Genomic DNA, 21,928 nt, shown 5'->3' with positions numbered 1-21,928 from the left:
ACAGAAAAAAGTCGAAATGTCGAGATTAATGTTGAAGTACAAGTTTGAGAAAAAAGTCTAAATGTATTTCAACTTAATTCTCAAAATTTCGTTTTTATTCACAAAATTTCAACTTTATTCTTGAAATTATATTTCAACATTAATCTCGACATTTTGACTTTTTTCTCGTCATTCCGACTTTTTTCTCGAAATTGTATTTCAACATTAATCTCGGGATTTTGACTTTTTTCCCGGACATTTCGACTTTTTTCCCGACATTTCGACTTTATTCTTGAAATTGTATTTCAACATTAATCTCAACATTTCGACTTGTTTCTCGACATTTCGACTTTTTTCTCGAAGTGCACAATAAAAAAAAATCTTCCCCAGTCAAATATTTTTTCTCCTGCCGTAGTTTATGACGTCTAAGGACACTGGTTTAAAAACAGCTTCAGATAAAGTGACAGACACAACTGTCTGAAGACGGTAAGAGCCTACCGTCCCCTCAGACAAGCACACATCATCCCGGCCCAGATGTGGCCGCTGGGCCCAGATGTGGCCCGCTGGCCCCACCCTGGCCGGCTTGGGAAGGTCCTGATGGCCAGACCGTTCCCCGCGGGGCCATGCGGGTCAGAGGCGCTGAGCTGTGGCAGCAGCTGAGGCCATGGGGCTCGCTGTGCCCACTCTCCTCCTAAAACCAGCCCCTGGGACACAGAATGTCACCGTTCTGGTGGAAAAGGAGCCCGAAGTTGTGAGGGTGAGAGGTCTGGATCTACCAGGCTAAGAGACACGTAGAACATCTTTGTGAAACAGTCCAGTTTCCACAAATCTGCAGAAGTACTTAACTAAACAATATTGTAAAAGCTTGTGAAACTGAGGAAACCTTATCTGATGGGGGATTTTTTTTTTAAATGGATGATAGAATTGGCCTTTGAACTGAACCTGTGTTATAAGTCAATTGTGTGGCATTTTGTGTTCTTTTAACTGTGAAAAATGTTGCTCATCTCGACACACTGTATTGGTTCTGGTACCAATCCCCTTGAGAGGGGCTTATCGCTGCACCTTTGGGTCAGGAAATGGGTTTCAACTCTGTCTGTGCACCAAACTAGGGAAAAACAGCCCTTCTTGGAGTTGCTGTTGTGTGTGCTGGGCCTTTTCTGCTGCGGGACTTTCATTAAAAAATTAGAAACACTGGACACTGAAATAATGATTTCAAACAACAGATGGATGGATGACCACATGGAGGTAATGTCGTGTCTTCTGTCCACCGAAGCATCCGAGAGGTGAAGTGAAAGTGAAATGGAGAGAGACTAGGTGAGAAAGGGATTCTTGTGGAAAACCAAGCCCCTTCACTACATGTCCCATTGACAGATAAAGGAAAAAGCTGGCATCAGAAATTCCTACCTCCAGCTTGAAAAGGCCATCCTGAAGGCCAACACAGAAGCTTGGATCATGACACGACAAGAACAAACCCTAAGCATCAAATCCATAGAAGCAAGTGTCCATTACCGCAAACAGGACTTGTTAGAAGTCACCGTGTCCAAGAGGGATTAAACTGGGATCTGATACATGGAGTTGTGTGGATGTGAGGGAATGGGAGGAGGCTCAGGCTGGTGGAGTCGTGGTGGGACTACTGCATGCATGCAGAAACTACATAAACTGGCTTTATTTGACACACTAAATAAAACAAGGTGACTGTCTCTGATTTGGACACAATTTAATCCATACACAACATTTAATCTGTTGGTAAAACTAAGATTTGCTGAATGAATAATGCATGATCTTACTCTAATTGGAACAAGGCATATGTGAAGACCCAGCCCAGTTTAACAGGCCAACCAATGGCAGAAGAGGATTGTTGTGGAGTGGGAGGTGAGGACCCGAATGCAGGGGTGGAGACGGCAAGAGTTCCATGCAAAGTCTTTATTTAAACTTAAAGCGCTGCAGTGCTGGATCCCAAAAAAAAAAACAAGACGTCTCAGCATGAATTAAAAAGATCAGACGAGACAAGGATGCAAAACAAACCTCCACTTGAAGTACCAAGGAATATTACATGACTAAAACAAGGAGCCGGTACCAGACAGAGGATGAAACGGACCTTAAAACCTTAAAAACATATGAAGAATAACGAGGATCAGGCGGGAAGACGAGCCGCCCCGGACACGGACACACACACTCTACAAAATAAAAGAGGAACCATCCAAAGTAAACACATAGATACACAAACCCAAGAAAACAAACAGAACCAAATTACAAAGGGAACCCAACTCGGAAAATAAACTCAGACCCGACGAAACTCATAACAGAAACAAACAGAACCAAAATACAAATAGAAAACACAATTCTGAAAAATAAACCCTGACTTGCCGAACTCATCACAACTAGGACAACAAAGCCGAGGTCCTGGGGGACAAAGTGCAGCCGACGGCTTGTTAACCAACACCCTAATGGTGGGAGACAGAGAGCAGAGACAACGGGGATCAGGATTGGTGTTTTTTATTTAGTTTAGTTTAGTTTATTGGTCCTTTCAATTTCCACAATGGAAATAACCCAAAGTACAGGTGTAAATCATCAGTGTAATACAAAAAATATAATTTTTTGGTGTATGTATGTATGTATGTATGTATGTATGTATGTGTGTATGTGTGTATGTGTGTATGTGTGTGTGTGTGTGTGTGTGTGTGTGTGTGTGTGTGTGTGTGTGTGTGTGTGTGTGTGTGTGTGTGTGTGTGTGTGTGTGTGTGTGTGTGTGTGTGTGTGTGTGTGTGTGTGTGTGTGTGTGTGTATGTATGTATGTATGTATGTATGTATGTATGTATGTATGTATGTATAATTATATAATTTTAACTAAAAACCAAGGACCAAAAGATGTAGAGTGAAGGACAAGCTTATGACGCCTACCCTTTTCACAAAAACGATGTTAGCTTTTATAAACTAGTGCATTTAGGGAATGAAACAAAATACATAAATAGATCCATATGACAGTATAAACAAAACTGTACTGTTTGCGATTTAGACTGTGTAACTGTACACAAACATACAGCATATTCCATATGTCATTACTAAATATCATTCCATACAGTATATATATAAGCACATACATACACACACGCATACTGTATATACATATATATACATACACACACATACGCATATATACACATGTCCATAGGTACATGCCTATGGTTATTATACCTTTGCTTGTATTAATCATTTTGAATTGTAATAACGTGCTACACATTTCTATTTCTGTATCTAAACTGTTCCACAGATTAACTCCTGTCACTGAGATCATCGTTGTTTAACGTTGGTTCTTGCCTTTGTTTTCCTGAACATATATGTTCCCCTTAGTTCATATTTGATAACTCTGCTTTGGAAGAGCTTTTAAATACTGTCAGGAAGTGTTTTATTGTTGATTTTATGTGGCCATCCCTGCCAACAATCAGCTCAAACAAAAGGAGCTGGAGAACACGAAGGAAAGGTTGGCAGTAGTCAAAGATGGAGTGTCTTCACCAGTTTCACTCGCTTGAAACAAAGACGTGTGCTGTAGGTCTTGCTCCTACTTTAGAAATTCCTATTTTGGTGATTAATTTCAGCACATACTGGATGAATCTATTATCCACACCACTGGGCCTTAATACATGTATCTGGATACCCCGCTGAACATTAGTGACGAGGACATCTTCCTGGAGAAGATACTCTACGCTCACTCTATTAATATCTGTCTAGTTATATTCTGTGTCCGCTGCCGCGATGTGTGCGTGCGGCAGAGAGCGATCCAAACGTATTACACTCTGATTGCATGAATTGCTTTGAAGTCATTAAGTAGATGATGCGTAATGGATCTATCAGATGCTTCAGTAAGTTTTAATGCATTTGCATTTAATTATCTGACGGGCTCAGTGAGTCCGTGATGGGATATCTCGCATTTTTTTCCGATAAAGATGTAACCTAGTGAAGTGATTCCAATTTTTGGTACATCAACTGATTTGGGCAGAATAATGTATTTCAGTTTGGTGTTGGCAGCTCAAGTTGGGAGGGTCATCGTGAATGCAGGTTTGGTACGTCCAAACGAGACACAGAACGTGAACGATAAAGTGGGAAGTCTCAATAATCCACAGTATTAGGCAACATGTTTGCAGTTCTACTGTTGCTGGTATTTTGGTCCGTTCCTCCATGCAGATCTCCTCTAGAGCAGTGATGTTTTGGGGCTGTCGCTGGGCAACACGGACTTTAACTCGCTCCAAAGATTTTCTATGGGGTTGAGATCTGGAGACTGGCTAGGCCACTCCAGGACCTTGTAATGTTTCTTATGAAGCCACTCCTTTGACAGCTCTTTGGTCTTGGCCATAGTGGAGTTGATAACCAGTTAAAACAGATGCCATTAATACAGGTAACGAGTGGAGGAGCCTCTTGAAGAAGAAGTTACAGGTCTGTGAAACCCAGAAATCTGGCTGGTTTTTAGGTGACCAAATACTTATTTTACCAAGGAATTTACCAATTAATTCAGTAAATCTACAATATGATTTCCTGGATTCTTTCCCCCCATTCTGTCTGTCATAGTTGAAGTTTAGCTATGATGAAAATTACAGGCCTCTCTCATCTTGCACTATTGGTGGCTGAATAAATACTTTTTTGACCCCCTGTATGCTACTAACATGGATGCAGCAACCTGTCACAGTCATGGTGCGACAAATGAGTCAGTCCAAAACATCTCACCTGCATCACAATCAAAGGACACTGGTTTTGATAACTCTCCAATTGTGGTAATTGCGTGGATTAAAATGTAATATTAAATACTAGTAAAGCATTACCCAGAACATAGCCTACTTGATGAGACTGATGAGACTTCCCTTCAGCAGTTTGTAAAATTGCTCCCGTACTTTTAGTGTAATTACCCGCCGCTCTTTACACTATCATTTTCTACCTGCTCTGCTTTTACCATAAAAAATGTGTCTGATGTCTCAGTCTGGCCTTTTGATTTCAATTAAATAGTATTAAGGCAGTCAGAAAAACCTTTCTTAATTTGAATGTATGGATTGTGGCATCAATACCAATGAATTCAAATGATGGGGCTTATTGTTTACAAGCTTTCTTTTTAAAACCCCACTGATTGTAACCTGATTGTAATGTTAGGTTTCAGGATATAACATTAGACCAGATTAAAGTCCACCTATTAAATACCCAACCGGTAAAGATGATTTATTCATGATAACAGGAGAAGTTAATCTCTTTTGAGGACGGTTTTTACTAGTTTTTAATGCTCCAAAATCTAAAGCTGGTTTAGATAGAGAGCTTATCTTATCTTGATAACTGAATGAAGGTAACTAGCTAATGATGCTGTAAGGACCAATCACCTCCCAGAATGCTGATAGAACTGCTTTCAGAAACATCGTGTGGGTCAGAATTACCAAACAGATCCAGGGCAGCAAACAGAGGACGAATGAAATCAGTTTAAATTTTTCCCACATTCCGTTTAAATTTTTTCCATTTTTGGTCTTTTTCGGTTTTTAATTTTTGAGAATTTGGTTTTTAGCATTTTATGCAAATGTAACCCCAACACAGTATATCAAGTAATGAAATATAGACAATTTATTTAATTATAACTGAAAACTTTTATGTTTTCATACCTTTAAACATATTGAAAGGCAAAAACATGGCACCAGTTATTCTTGTGTCCAACAAAACATTCCTTTTTTAGGCATAAACAAAAAAAATACCAAAAGTTGTGATGATGAAAAAAAATCTATCTTTAGACATACAGACCCACCTATCCTGGTTGTCCCTGCTGCTTTACTGGCATCACATTTTTAATGGATGGAATCCTTTTACTCGTTAGTTCCTCTCACAGCTTGGACCCTGAAGTTCACTCAAATTTGACATCGGATTAATTTAAAAGGCTTGATGACTCATCTATCACACGGTTAAATCTGTAGTGAATATCCGTCCAGATTGCTCAGATTACAGTTCTTGTTGTCCTAATAAATGCAGAAAGACGCTCTTAACATTCTCCCTGTACTGTTAATTCTTGCCATTGACCCGTTCTTTGTACGTTTTGACCGTATAGAAACATAATTCTCGTCAGTTGTGTGAAATAAGACCTGGAAACAGGAAATGTGGCATTGAATTGTCAAATTGGTTTAATTCACCGTACGAATTGTTACAGATTACTTTTGTAATACTGTATTTGACCCGGTCTTTGTACGTTTTGACTGTATAGAAACGTAATTCTTGCCATTGTAGGAATGAGATGTACCTGCTGTACTCTACTGCCCTTACTTTTTAACAACTAGTGCTTTTTATTATTTTACCTCTTTTTTATCATTTTATTTGTTATTTACGGTCTAATTGTGTCTGGCTGCTTTTAATGTTGATGTAAAGCACTTTGAATTTCCTTGTGTTGAATTGTGCTATACAAATAAACTTGCCTTTCCTTGCCTCGTTAATATCGGCCTAGTTATATTTGGTAATTTGACCTTTCAGATGGCAAGTATCAGAATGAATGTTCTCTAAAACCCAGGGACCCTGTTATTCATGCACATTCTGAAAGGCAGCTCTCCTCAAGATCACATTTTACACCAACGCATCACCTCCGTGATGCACAGTAGATTTGCTTGCCCTCTCCTCGCTGGCTGACTGTGTCTGGTTTGTTATTGTTGTGGTGGAAGTTATTCACTCACCTTGTGGCATATATACTCGTGCACGATGTTCCAGAGTGTCTGGAGATCCTCTCAGCTCCAGCCTGAGCTCCGTTGCTGCCTGTGGTGGGTCAGCGGTCAGAGGCCGCTGGGCGAGCTGCTCTGCTGCTGAGACGCTGCGTTCAGGAGCCCTCGTTTGGTTGAAACTCATTCAGATTCAGCTAAATAAACACAATTTAACAGTGATAATGCGATCACTGCAAGTATCTAACTCAAGTATATTCCTTAAGCCATCGGAAATGGACAAAAATAAATAACTAAATGTAAAAGAAATACTATATTTGGATACTTTTTTTTTCTTTTCAGGAATTTTCAAAATGAGGTCATAATGAAATATTTAAAAGTTAAGGGCACCGGCTAAAAGCTGCATGCCATCTTGCACGTACTGAATATTTCAGTTCCTACCTCTCAGAATGCTCCTCAAGACCTCAGTTTACCCTAATTAAATTAGCGTGTGTGTGTGTGTGTGTGTGTGTGTGTGTGTGTGTGTGTGTGTGTGTGTGTGTGTGTGTGTGTGTGTGTGTGTGTGTGTGTGACAGGACCACGGTGGCAGCAGACAGTGGCGTGCCGATGTGTCAGTCAGGCCTCTGGACTCCGCAGAAGAGCAGGTACCAGACTTTACTTCTGATTTACTCTCTTTTACTTCCACACGCCGTTTACTATTGAGATTGTTTCCTCGTTGTTGTTGTTTCTTCTTGATATTTATGTAATTGTGTCAATCATGTCTTCTTTTTATCGTGAAACACTTCTGAACTTCTGTTGTTGGGTTCATTTTCGAAGAAAAACTACCCTGTCAGTTGTCATAAGCAGCTAATTTTATTTATCTTTTGAACTTGTGTGTTGAAACTTTCACCGTCTCCTCTGACACTGCTGGATCAAAGGGTTAATCATTTTTGAAAATGTGACTTTCTATGGCTGAGGAAATAAATTGTGTAAAGCTGTGTCCCTGACACCGAGAGATGAAAGGAGAAGACAAAGTTAAGGCAAGTTAAGAGAATTATGAAACACGGATAAGAACATCAAAGGGAAAAAAATTATGTGTCTGTGATTTCAAGCGTGCGTGTTGAAATTCTGGAGGTAGACGCGGCGGTTTAGTCATGCTGCAGGTGCTGGGAGGGTGTGGAAGTTTATTTGAAAATCTCCGTGGAGAAGATGCTCAAAGATAAGTGACATTTCTGTTGAATCTTGTTCTGAAGCTGCAGTGGAGCTTGAGAGCAGCGGCGGAGTGGCGGAGTGGACTTCCCTCCGCCGGCCGTGTTTGCTCTCGTCAAGCTCTTAAGCCAGTGTTTATCCCAGCATGCCATCACTTTCTTTTAAACCCTTTCTCTTCCTCTCCCTCTTCTACTGTCTGCTGATCCCAGCGTGCCATCTCTCTTCCTGTCTCACTTGTTTCCTTTTCCCATCCTCCCTCCATCCCTCCGTGCTCCGTTCACAGCAGGGAGCCGCTCAGTTGCAGCGTCTCTCTCTTTCAACTGCTCTCGCTTTTTCCTCCAAAATGTTCTTCTTTAATCGGAGCCAGGATTTCACGCCACGCTGCTCCTCCGTTTAAACTTGTTGTCTTCTTTGCTCACCTGACTCTTCAAAGCCATCTCTTTCTTAATGTTCTCCTGTTTCACTGGCCTGACGCTAGTGTTGTTTTTATCAGCCTGGTTCATTTTAGTTTTAGTCTAGTCTTTGGGTCAAGCTATCATTTTAGTTTTTATTAGTTTTAGTCACGTTAATTCTCCTTTTAGTCGTGTCAAGTCGACTAAACATCTGAGCATTTTTAGAATTGTCCAGGAACATTTTAGTCTAGTTTTAGTCGAAAAAAAACTGATGACATTTTAGTCTCGATTTAGTCGACGAAAACCGATGACATTTTAGTCTCGTTTTAGTCAAAGATTGTATTTACCCAAACCCATTTTACGATTCAAACAAGGTACATATATTCATTCAAGATACAGAAGACTCTAATTTGAGTTTACAACATATTTATTTTTCTACATTTCTCCCCGTCTTTTTCTTTTTCGAGACACATTGGATTTTCTTTTCCACGTCTATGTAGGAAAGTGTATCCAAAGATGGATCTTCTTCTTCTCCCAGCCCCAGAGCAGATCCTCGCGTTTCTCTATGGAACTTTGTGAGACACATTTTAGCAGAGTTTTTATTTTGTAATCTACATTTCAGTCTTGTTTTTATTCCTCTACGATATTGCATTATACATTTAATTATCGTTATCGTCACATGACCAGCATTTTCGTTGCGTCTCGTCTCGTTTTCTCAGGTGATAAAGGTTCGTTGACGATGATATTTACAGTAGTCATCATTTTTGTTGATGAAAGCAACTTGATACTGCACTAATGCGAGAGCTGGGCTTGTGATCCACAGCCTTGGTACTTATGGGTTTCATGCACTGAGGTTCACATTTATGGCTGATGTCAATTAAGTATTTAGATCACAAAATGGGAATAATTTATCAATGCTGGTCCACTCTGTGGCAGAACCGTGGCTCTGATATAGAAAGTGTGAAACCCGGTCTGCTGTGTAGACGATGGACTGCTCTGGGAAGAACCTCATGTTTCTAAGCGTTTCTGTGAACGTAATCCTTGTTTTCAGGGACTAAGACAACTGATGGGCCTTTATAGCTCAAGTACAGTTTGTTAGAAGAAGTTAAGAAAGTACGTTCAGTCTTTTTACTTTGTAATTTCCGCTTATTCTCCAGAAAACTGCACTTGAGCTTACTGTAGTTTCCCTCTGACGAGTCCCATCCCGCTGGCCTGAGAACGCCATGTTTACGGACGCGTGGATGGGACAATAGTTACCTTTCTCCTGCAGTTATCTAGATGCGACTATGAAGAGCCTCGGCTCTTACTTCGCTGGAGGAAACAATTTGTTACAGTAAACATTGCACGACTGTGCAAAAATCTCCAGCCAATTTAAAACGTTTATTGTTTCTGTCCAAAACAAATGTGTAGTAGAAAGCTGCGTCGGAGAGAAATCCACCTTTTGGTTGTGTTGACAGCTTTTTATTTTCTCTGGGGAAAGTTGTGCTTGGCAGTACAAATCCCAAGGCAGGCGTCATCCAAGCAAGGCAAGTTTATTTGTACAGCACAATTCAACACAAGGAAATTCAAAGTGTTTGGCCTTTTCAGAGCACTCCATTGTTTAGAGGGAAGAGTTGGTAGTTTAGTAGTATCGGTGTGACAAACGTGCACCTGAGTTGATGAGAGCTGTTACATCCGTCCTGCAGTCACATCCTGAAATCTTAAACTATAATTTGCTTCGTTCAGCAGTGATGTCTGTGATTAGGTATCCTTTGCTCCTTGTGTGATTTGACATTGCCAGGTAAAATTTTCAGATTTTTCTTCTTTTTTTTTTTCATCAAAAACTATAAGTCTTTAGTCTTTTAAAGACAACTGGATTAAATCATCTGTTTCCATTTGAATGAGCTACTATGTATGATTGATTAGCTCACATGAAACTCACTTTCATCAAATAAAAATATGAAAAATGACCCAGAGAGGAATAAGAAGACTAATGCAGCAAGTAACCTCTTAATCTCTAAGGAAGCATTAAAGCTGGCGTGGCGGTGTCACCACATTATATCTGTAGCAGACAGAGTGCAGACTTTATAACCACCATCTCACATAGAGCACGTCTTCACCGTTATCCCAGAAGAGCTGGGAGAAGCCGGGCTCTGGGTTCCAACCAGCCAAACATTTGAGAGTCCTGGGGTGTTTGCAGCAGAAGCTGTGGTCGCTGTAGGTTGTGGAGCGGCTCTCTGTGGATTGGGATCTACCCACAGATTACTTCAGGTTCAATCAATGTGGTACTCGCAGAGATTGGAGACCACATGAAAACCTCAGACTGTTTGTTTCGCTCGTACTTTCTCGAGTACTTTCTAAAAATATATTGAGGCCCAGTGCTGACCTGTCGGGGGAGGCAGCTGCTGCAGGGACGGTATGTTGTCGTGGGTGGGACCGGTCTGCAGAAAAATGTATGTCCATGGTAAGTACGGAAATAACTGTTGTCTGAATGCACGGATGCAGCAGGACATTACGCTGTAAAAGGCCGAGGAGTGGTCATGATTAGGGATGGGAATCGAAAAACCGGTTCTTGTTGAGAACCAGTTCCCAGTGTTTCAATTTTTTGGAATCGTTTGCCTTTTTTGCAAATGATTCCCTTATCGATTCCAGCAGAAAAAAACATGGCGACAAAGTGGCATAAATGCTTGAAAGTTAGGTTACATTTGACCAAAAAGGATGAAAATAGGGCGACTTGTTGTTATTCACAGCTGAAGACACCATAAGTCCAGAAAGATCGTGTATCCTTCCTGAAAAAGCAGATATGCTTATTTTTCTACAAAAGAATTATTAATTCTTCATAGTTGATGGTTTCAGAATTGCACAATGCACAGTTCCATCGGACTTGAGTTGATTGTATTTGTCACTGGCTAGTTTTATTTTTGAGTGCTCAGCTCAGATATCCTTTTAAAAAGGAGAATCTTAATTTACCTTAATTTAATATTTATTTTATTATTATTATTTTATATTTATCTTCAAAACAACACATTTTTTCTGGGGCCCCCGTGGCCCAACCATGGAGGCGCCCAAGGATGGGGGCGTCTTAAGACCTCACTGTTGACCTCACTTGTATTTTTTTGTTCAAAGATATAAAACAAAGTTGATGCTAATCGACCTGTTTGTTCTCCTTTTTTCAAAATGGGAATCGATAAAGAATCAATTCCCATCCCTAGTCATGATATAGAGGGTCTGCATTGACGTCACTTTCCCACTGGACCAGCCCCCTTACTCACACTGAGTGGCAAAAACCGCTGCAACTAGTGGAGAAGACGGGATAACAGCCGATTATGGGCTTAAATTAAAGGCAGTTTGACTTGACAGTGACCCGTACAGTTACCAAGAACCAGTGGTCCATGGACATTATTTGGTACAGTTACCAAGAACCAGTGGTCCATGGACATTAATATTTGGCCACGAATCCAGTTTCCTGATATTTATATGTACTTCATTTCTACGCCGGGGAAATACACAAAGCAAAGCTTGAAGACTTACAAAAGTCTTGACGCTTGGTCCGAATTCAAGGCAGGATTGGTTGTATAAATTAAAGTGATGAGGACACTGAACTTTATGATTTGACCGTTTAACGTTAGCTACCCAAAAATCTAACATTACCTGATACAATGATATTTGTATGTATCTTTTAACTGTTTTTATTGTAACTGTGAAGCGCTCTGTGACCATGGTCTGTGAAGGGCGCTGTACAAATAAAGTGTACTTACTTACTTACTTACAAAATGGGAACCGCAAATCCAAGTTTCGGTGTACAGTCGATCACACAACAGCTCTTTCCCAGTTTAGATGTTTTCCAGTTGCTCAAACTGAAAGTTTACGCTGCTGCTCAGTCTTTCTGACACTCAGTCTTTCTGACACTCAGTCTTTCTGACACTCAGTGGGCGAAACCCGCTGAGAAGTTGCATCTGTGATGTCATGTGCATTCCCTCTATTCCCATCCCTAGTCATGATGTGATCAATGTGTATCTTATTTCCTAGAGCCACTTCCACGCCTGGTCAGTCTGTACTGTATGTGTGCTTTTCATGTTTGCTAGAGAGCTGTGGCTCCCACCGCCCAGCCGCTTCAGCATAGGGCCCTGCACCCCCAGCCGCACGCTAAGCGCCCGCCGCTGGTCCTCCAGCAGCAGCCGACGGCGGGCCGGAGGTCCCACCGCACCCTGCCCAAGGACCAGACCCAGCTGCTGTCCCTGCAGCACGACCACAGACACAGGGAGAAGGAGAAGCAGAGGGAGAGGCAGAAAGAAACGAGCGCGGCAGCTGTCCAAAAGCTCACCGCCATTAGTGGGAACAAAGCTGCTGCTGCTGCTGCCGCTGCTGCTGCTGCTGCTGCTGCTTCACACCGGCGCGCTGCAAACAGCCAGCGCACCGCGGTAAACCCCGCTTCCCTCCAGAGTCTCGCACCTCTCACCGCCTCCACAGCCCTCGTCTTCCTGTTTGTCTTTCAGTTTAACTTTATTAAGTCCATTTCTCTGTTTACCCTTCCCCCCCGACTCGTCCTCACATCGTGCATGGTTTACATTGCATGACCTCTGTCCTGCTAGCAGTTCTTATTTGTGTGCCTTATGTAGGAAAACTGTAAAATGATAGTATTTATCAGTTTCAGGCTTTTATTTTTCACATAAATTCATCCAGGAGGATTTTGCCTGTCAGGGACCACAAGTGCTTCCTCTGCACTTTGCTGCTTTTATGTATTAGGGGGAAAATAGGACTTAAGATTGACAATATGGCATTATTTATCAAATTAAAATCAAGTCAAAATTGAGGAAGAGTAACTAAAACTATGTACACCCTAAGAAAGTAAGTAGCAGCCAAGCCCCTGGATCAAATGCACATGATAATCTAGTAACGAAGAGGCCAGTCTGCTTGGAGACAAATCAGAAACTCATCGTAAACAGTTTGTTGAGTAAAGGTGACAATGTTTGCCAGGAAAAAGCATCTTCTCTCTAAAAGAAGGTGCTCAAACGCAAAGCTGCATTTGAGCAAACTGCAAGTCTTTGATAAGACTGTCCTGCAGACGTTAGACACAAACCAAATGTCACTTTTTTTTTCTCCATCATGCCTTTCCATGACAATGGAAGAGTTGTCTGCATGAACTTATACAGCTCAGCACATACCCTGATGAAGAACCCACATCCCAGGTGAATTTTGAAGAGTTCACTTTTAGAGTGGAAGCAAGGTGGAGAGAGAGGAACCATTCCTCCCTCGATCGGATCGTAAGATATTAATACAAATAGCAATGGCGCTGACAAAATTGCTGCGAGAATATGAGGAAGGCAGAATTACAAGAGACATGGCAGCAGCACCTTCCTCCCCAAGTCGCTGCTACACTTTCTGTAAGTGCAGCAGCAAAAGTAAGAGGATGGGATTGTGCTTATCAACAGGAGAATAATACTCACCATTTCACTGTAAAGGAGCATCTCCTTCTCCTGGACATTGAACTGTTAGCCTTTAGTATCTGTCTCATTCCCTACCGAGAGCGCTGGTTATTTTGGGCTCATGTTATACGTATGTCACGTAATTACGTCAGCTCAGTTCACGTTTAGCTACAAACCCAACACCTTGACACGTTTACAGCAGCCTTCTATTTCTCATCCTTTTCTTCAACTGCTCCACAATGCAAATATTAGATATGCAGACACCCCATCTGCTGGCAGAGCAGGTCATAACCCCCCTCATGTCTGGAGGGATCACGGGGAGCAGGGCTGCTCTGGGGCTGCACACTCACATGGGATGGAGATGACGTCACTGCCATGTCTGCATAAACTTCTGTATCAAGAACATTACAATCTGTACAGTGAAATGTTTCCCCGATCACAAACCCCCAGATCACCTCTGACCTTAAAGAGCTTAAAGAGCTCCTGAAGAGTGTGGAGAAACAGTTCCAGATCAGACTTAATTCAATCAAACGGGTGTGCCAGAAAAAGCTGGAGAGCTCAGCTAGAACAGTGTCAAAATAGTGGTTTCTTAACCAAACCAGGACTGTTCATGACCGAGCTGTTACTACATGTATATTTAGACAACCTTTTAGAAGAATAACTGTGTTGAAATGCTCCTCAAGTTAAGTCTGACAAAAAGTTATGAAGGCTTTATATTTCCACAGCAGAATGTATTGTGAAAACAAAACCTAATCAGCAAACATTGAAAGAGAAAGCTTTAACTTATCAAAGTTTCAAACGCCCTGCATCATAATTAATATTACTGATCATATCTAACTTCATGTCTTTGTGCAGTACCATCGAGATAAAGATAAATACAAGCGTCTGATAGTCGCTATACTTTATACTCTATAAAGTAGCATTTAAACAATTAATTACTGTATATGTCAGATTAAATGAAAATGTGTAATAAATATGTAGATTTGGTGTATAAAGGGAGAATATGTTTGAAATGTCATGACTGTAAGTGAGGTAGGTCATGTTTTGGTCATGTTGCAGTAGCAGCAGAAACTGCAGCCTCCTAAACTTTCATTTCATGCCATTCAGTCATTAACACCTTCAAAACCATGACTTTGCAACCATGATTTAAGTTCTGATGTGGATCAGTGAGTGAATCAACTGCTCTGCTTCAGATGGACCTGCAGGAGTCGAGCATCGCCAGGATGCTGCTGGCCGCCGGTCTGCCCGGGCCCATGCACCAACGGCTGGGCTCTGGGAGCAGCTCCAGCCCATGCACCCCGGCCATGCAGAGGGCTCACTTCAGCCAGGTCTGCACACGTCTGCACACGTCTGCCCCACCACACACACGTCTGCCCTACCACACACACGTCTGCCCCACCACACACAAGTCTGCCCCACCACACACAGGTGGGGCTTTTCCACCAGTTCCTGCTCGGCTCTACTCATATCAGCTCAGCTCGACTCAACTGGGCCAAGTTTCTTTTCCATAACAATCCAGCACCTGGAGCAGAAGTAGGAGGTTGGAGAGAAGCTGCTGTGATGTATTTGATTGTGTATCTAAACGGAGAAGACAACAACACTAAAGATGTAGAACCTGGAGGAGATGATAGATGTGCTGCTGGGTCTGTGGCTTGTGTTCCATATCAAGTTAAAAAATGAGAGTGAGAGAAGATTCAAGCTGCGATAGTTTGTCTCTGTGCTGCTGAAAAGTCAGCTGGAGCCGCGAACAGCTATGAAGAGACAGAGCTCCTGGTGGATCTGGTCGTTCCTTATCACCCGTCTAGATCCCTTTTTAATTCTCTCCTCAGCACCAGGTTTATGAACATCTGACTCTTTAGTGTTGTTGTCTTCTCCGTTTAGATACACAATCAAATACATCAGAGCAGCTTCACTCCAAACTCCTACTTCTGCTCCAGGTGCTGAATTGTTATGGAAAAGAATCTAGGCCGAGTTGAGATGAGTAGAGCCGAGTAGGTTCTAGTGGAAAAGCGCCATTAGAACCTCGGCAGAGTAGTTACAGAAAAAGTATCTACTCGGTACGTTAGACCCCTTGTGGAGAAAAGCAAAACCGAGGCGAGCCTGGCTGAGTAGGTACTAGTGGAAAAGTGAAATGCAGGATGTTGCCACCGTAACGACAGGGATAATGCTGCATATTTACCCGTCCTTCAACCAACTCCTCTGTTTCCTCCCAGAACGCTAACCTGCGCTCCAGCCGCGACGCCCCTCACAGCAGCTCCATGTCAGACATGGCCATCTCCCCCCTGTCCCCGTTCCCCCCCACGTCCCCCACCGACAGCGTCTTCTGGGACTCAGCCGAGACGCCCCCTAAGGTGAGTATCATCTGTGCTCGCAGCCCACGTGTCACACAGTCGCTTCCAGTGCCAGCAGGTTTCACAACGCACCTAAATGAAGCATAAATGCACCAGATGTGCACTTTTGTTTTCCTGACCTCTAAAGAGGGGATGTTGTTAGCACCGTGCCAGTCGCAGGCTGCGTCACACGGCGCAGATAAATGTGTGTGCTAAGCATCTTCTGCTGCTGTCAGGCCGGGTGGAGGAAGTGGGACGCACAGCACGGGGGGGTTGTCAGATGCTTTATTCTTTATTTCATTCATTAACAGAAAAACAAAACAGTTCAATATAATTACAACAAATCTCTTTCCTTGAATGAAAGGGAACGTAAAGAAGACTAAGCTTATTTTATCTGTCCCTTTTTCCTAAGAAATCCAATTTCAATTATTGTAATAATAAAAAAAACAAATGACAAATTACGCAATTTAAAAAAAACAACACTTTCCAATAAACGTAATTTAAAACAAAACCAAAACTACAACAAAGTTATAAAATAACACAAAATAACTGATTGTCAAACAGATAGTTGTATTCTTTTTTGATTCATAGAAAAAAATATGACAATGGTGCTAAAAAGAGAGAGAGAAAAAAAAAACAACTAACTTAACAATTATCATGGTATTTCTTCATCAAACTGGCTTTTATTATTCTTTTAAATGTTTGATTTGCATTCTTTGGCTTCTGTATCCAGATTGTTCCATAAACTGATACCTTTTACAGAAACACCTGGGTTGGTGTGTGTGTGTGTGTGTGTGTGTGTGTGTGTGTGTGTGTGTGTGTGTGTGTGTGTGTGTGTGTGTGTGTGTGTGTGTGTGTGTGTGTGTGTGTGTGTGTGTGTGTGTGTGTGTGTGTGTGTGTGGTAGCTGTTTCAGCTCCGAGTCTGTTAAAAACAGCCCCTAACACCGAACACATCTGGCACATCCAAGAACCTCTCCGTCACTCGCTCCCTCCCCGGGTGTTTAACGAGAGGACTGCCGGTCGGTATATTCACTACCAGAACTACATATGGACTTGATAACAGAACTAATAACTCCTCCAGGGAGGGGAGGGGGGCCGTGTTTTGTTGTCGAAGTAACTGGAGGCCATATGGAGTTGATGGAGCAGCTAATAAGACGAGGCTCTCTGTTCCAGCGCGGTGGCAGAGTGAGTCTGCTCTGCACCGTCTCCTGTTGGGGACCGTCATAGCCGGCTGGCTCCAACGCAGCCCAGCCAGGCATTAGCCGTCCTCTCATCGCTCGGAATATGAACAATTTCACATCTGAACAGTCTCCTGCTTTGAAATCCTCAACCGAAAGTGAGGAAAAGGAACAAACTGAACAAATATTGTTCCTGAGCAGAGCGTAGTGGAGGAGAGGAAGCAGCGAACGGCAGACCTGCTGGTGTGTGTGCAGGACGTGGGCACCCTGTCAGAGGGCTGATGGGTAATTCCCACAGCTCTCTTCCTGCCCGCTCGGGCGTGCCTTCCTCTCTGACACCGTGTCGTATGACCCCGGATGTGTGCGGTCAGACGCTGGCTCAGCGAGTTGCTCGGTTTGGGAGGACTCGGATTTAAAAAAAAAGGATGAGTGATCCTGCACTTCTCATAGCTGTTCCTGTCATATCAAAAAATCCAACACTGTTACAAAAATCTGAGGAGGTTGTGAAATCCCCATGACTCAGACTGGACTCATGCTGTTTTAAGCAATTTAGACGTGCATTTGATTCAGTAATACGTTGTTAATCACCAGAGATTAATTATATCTTAGTGTGTTTAGTCTTTAGTGTATTAGCTTTGATGTATTCAGAGCAGCTGATATATAAATTAATACATGAATAGTTTATTTCGGTTACATTACATTATATGCAACTTAACCTGTGTGCATGTAACTGACAAAACATTATCATACATATTTAGACTTATCAGTTTCACACAGTAAACAATAACACACAAACTGTGCATTTTCTGGTCATAAAAATACAAAAAAATACAAGCATTTTGGGATGGGACCCTAGAGCCATGGAGAAAGTTTTGGGATATGGGATTCCTAAAGAGTTATTTACTTAGGACTGATACCAGAGGATGTAATAAATAAAGAGGACATATACATTTTTAAAATTCTATCTCTTGCGGCTAAGAAAGCCATTACAAGAAATTGTCTGAAGATGGAGTCACCTGGACTGAGCCAATGGTTGGACATTGTAGAAGAAATACGATCAATGGAACTAATTACCTACAGCCTACGACTTAAAACAGAGATGTACTTAGCAAGATGGACAAAAGAAGAATTTTATATTATATTAACGGATACAGGGTTCCTACGGGTGCTTAAAATCCTGAAAAGTGCTTGAATTTCAATGTTGTGTTTTCAAAGTGCTTGAATTTTAGTTTTAGTGCTTGAAAGTGCTTGAAATTGTAACTGTGTCTTTCAGAAAAATTGGGATCAGACTGTATAGTTTAGTTATTACAAGGAGAAATAAAATCAGTAAGATAAAACCTAACTAGATGTTTACAGCACGATACAATGTATATAATTGGGATAAAAAGCGGAAAAAATAATTATGAGTATATATATTCCTGTAGATATTTTACCCCAGAGATAAGGTGCTTGAAGATTTTGAAAATGATCCTTGAAAGTGCTTGAATTTGATCTTGAAAAATGTGTAGGAACCCGGATAGCCCCTTGAGATGAATCATCTCGTTTTCGAGGGGGTCCAACATAAAACATACAACACAGGACAAAACAGTCACATACAACATACAAAATAAAGGCTCTCATACAAAACGGCATTATTAAATAAGACAGTAGTACAGTAGTGTCTCCCCCCTCTTGTTTTCTTGTATTGTTGTATACCTGTTTTTGTTGTTTGTCTATTATGTCTGAAAATTTAAAAATAAAGTTAAAAAAAAAACGGGGGGACTAAACTAACCCACAATACAGCGTTGAGTCTCACAGGCCTTGATACGTACAGTCAAAGCAGGGGAACAGCTCACACTGGAGGAGAGGAGAATGGAGGCTCAGGGTTTCACACCTTATAAATTTGAAACTTTGACAGTGTTTTGGATAGAAAGTGAAAGGAAAATGAAAAACCCCGTTGCCTTTGAGATGCTCGGTATGTTTTCAGTAATAATCTCCCCGTGCACCATTACAGGTTTGATTGCATTCTTCACGACAGTCTTTAAGGCACCCCGAGGTCGTGTGCATTCACTTTTCATAGCGGCAGAAACATTTTTTAATTATCTGAAACTCAGTTTCCGACCAGATTCCTCTAAAGAGACGTCAAACTAGCAATCATAAACGCCGGGAGACCATCTTTCTATCCATCCATCCTGCCTTTTCTATCCATATGGTTTCATTCTGTCTGTTTTAATAACCTGGCTTTCCGTCTTCCAGGTCCCCGAACGCACCACCTCAAAGTTTCACTGTCGAGAGCTGGTGAAGGAGCACAAGAGAACGGCCTCAAGGTGGAGTATTTCTGCAGTATTTCTGCGGCGTTGACGCCTCACACGGCAACACGCCGCCCCTTAGCATCACTCAGGCCGTGCTTCTGCTTCATCAACCTCTCTTTGTCTTCTTTCTTTGTTAGAAAGACTTTCTCCTAGAAGAAATTAGATAAATTTACTTTATACTTGAAATAGCACGTACAACGTAAAGAGAATTATGTACTATTTGATAATGTAATTAAATGTCCCCTCAAAACAAGTCTTAGTTTAGTTTAGTTTATTTCGTTTATTTCGAACATGTAAAAAAAAAAGACAAGAAAACAAATCCAGGTGGGCATTCCACCACATAAAGAAAAAAACCAACATCAAAACACATATTTCATAAGTTACATGTTCGAAAAGGAGTGGGAGGAAGTATAAACTTATTTAATCCCTCCCCCTTTCCATAACTAAACATAAATTATTTTTTATATTATACACTAATTTGTATGAATATATATCATTTTTACAAAAAATACCTGTTTAATACAAGATGTAAGCTCTATCATAAATATAATATAACTATGATATCAATATAATACGTATACCTTAGTATATAAACATACAAACACAACATGATAAAATAGCAGAACACACAGCTGCTGATCTTTTAACACAGTCTTCACTTTTATACCTCAAATAAACCATTTCTTTATATTTCTTCTTAAATTGTTTTATGTTTCTACATTCTTTTAATTCCAAATTCAAACCATTCCACAGTTTAATTCCACAAACTGATACACAAAATCTCCTTTTTGTTGTACGCACGAATAAAGATTTGAAGTTTAGGTTTCCCCTTAAATTATAACCCCCTTCCCTCTCAGGGCGTCTGGGAAATAAAAGAGTGAATATTAAATATAGATCATGTTGGCCTCTAAACTGTTTTGCATTAGAGGAAGCCAACATATTTGTGTTGACTGATAACATTTCTGTGCTCCTTTAAGGCTGCTTAAATGGTCTTGAGTGGGAAAAAATAGTTTGACTGCTGAAATCAACAACTGTGTATGAATATCTTATAGTATAACTATGTGACAATGGAGCGCTGTGTCCTGTAACTGGATTAGAGAGGTAACAGCAGTCACTGGCAGCATGAATGTGCACGCCTCTTCCCTTAGCTGTGCTGTTGGATTCATGCTGGGAATGATACGGAAGAGTATTAGGGCCATGCAGGAGAAAAAATATTTGAGAGGAGGAAGATTTTTTTTTATTGTGCACTTCGAGAAAAAAGTCGAAATGTCGAGAAAAGATTGTCGAGATTAATAGTTGAAATACAATTTCAAGAATAAAGTCGAAATTTCGTGAATAAAGTCCAAATTTCGCCTTTTTTTTCAACATTTCGACTTTTTATCTCGAAATTGTACTTCAACATTATTCTCGGCATTTCAACTTTGTTCTCGACATTTTGACTTTTTTCTCGACATTTTGACTTTTTTTCGACATTTCGACTTTTTTCTCGACATTTTGACTTTTTTCTCGCCATTTCGACTTTTTTCTGGACATTTCGACTTTTTTCTGGACATTTCGACTTTTTTCTGAACATTTAGACTTTTTTCTCGTCATTTCGACTTTTTTCTCGAAAAAAAAAATCTTCCTCCTCTAAAATATTATTTTTATTTTTTGTCCTGCCTGGCCCTAATACTCTTCCGTAGAATGAGGTAGCTCCTGTCGATCCACGTTGTTATTCTCTCAGCGAGAGTGAATCTTGCATACCGTGAAGGTTTCTGTCGCACTAGTGAGCAGGATACAACATTAGAGAGTAGCCAGTTAAGTGTAGAGTTGTTTAGTCAGGTGTGAATGATTGGCTTGGGTCAGATGGAAGCAGAGCCGGGGAAGTTACGTGTTTACAGTGTGAACATTTTGAATGTAGGACCCGTAAATGTGTGCAACGTTGATCTCAACTCTTGGTAAGGCTCTGACGGACCATCTGTGTGTCTGTCTGTCCATCCAGCGGCAGTCCGGCGTCTGCTGCAGACCGGAGCGGACGATCTCAGGGAGTTCCCTCCTCCATCAGCAACCATCCAGGTCTGTGCCACCTTAAATCATTCCGCTGCCTGTTTTATGAACTATAAAGGGTCACGCTGAAAATATAGGCTCTAAACCTCTGCTGTGGGACAGCTGCTGTGGGACTGAGCAGCTCAGCTGAATGAGCGGGGAGGGTTGTGTGTGGACATTCCTGCTCCTGCGGTCACCAGGCTGCACCACTGGTAAAAAGTGCAAAGTCAGAGACGCACAGAGCCGGTTACATCGCTGTGTTCTGTCCTGTGTGACTGGCAGTGAGGAGGTTGCTGTTGTTAGGGCTGCGGATTGATTCAAATGTCAAGAATCGATTCAATTCCGATTCTTAAGATTCAGAATCGATTATCAAGATTTGATTCGATCCGATTCTGATATTGATTTGGGTTAGTGTTACTAAAACTGTATTTTGAACTGTTGCATGAATTATATGACTGTCTAGTTATGCAACATATTA

The 21,928-nt window shown here is 41.3% G+C and overlaps 1 protein-coding gene across 3 annotated transcripts in view; it reads left to right on the top strand.

Annotated features, from left to right (window-relative positions):
• The window catches only part of si:zfos-2326c3.2 (mitogen-activated protein kinase kinase kinase kinase 4), a 94,920-nt gene that overhangs the window by 47,550 nt on the left and 25,442 nt on the right, over window positions 1-21,928 (top strand). For 2 of the 3 annotated variants that reach the window (XM_061725897.1, XM_061725896.1), the window contains exons 15-20: window positions 7,217-7,285; window positions 12,286-12,621; window positions 14,820-14,954; window positions 15,840-15,977; window positions 19,370-19,440; window positions 21,407-21,480. In XM_061725897.1, coding sequence (XP_061581881.1) covers window positions 7,217-7,285; window positions 12,286-12,621; window positions 14,820-14,954; window positions 15,840-15,977; window positions 19,370-19,440; window positions 21,407-21,480 — 823 coding nt within the window. The remainder of the gene's footprint in view (window positions 1-7,216; window positions 7,286-12,285; window positions 12,622-14,819; window positions 14,955-15,839; window positions 15,978-19,369; window positions 19,441-21,406; window positions 21,481-21,928) is intronic. The other variant, XM_061725898.1, reaches the window with a different exon arrangement.

The sequence above is a fragment of the Cololabis saira genome, chromosome 7 (genome assembly GCF_033807715.1).
Source record: "Cololabis saira isolate AMF1-May2022 chromosome 7, fColSai1.1, whole genome shotgun sequence".
Lineage (NCBI taxonomy): Eukaryota > Metazoa > Chordata > Actinopteri > Beloniformes > Belonidae > Cololabis > Cololabis saira.
Note: the sequence above shows the minus strand (reverse complement) of the source record. Positions and strands in the feature narration are given on the sequence as shown.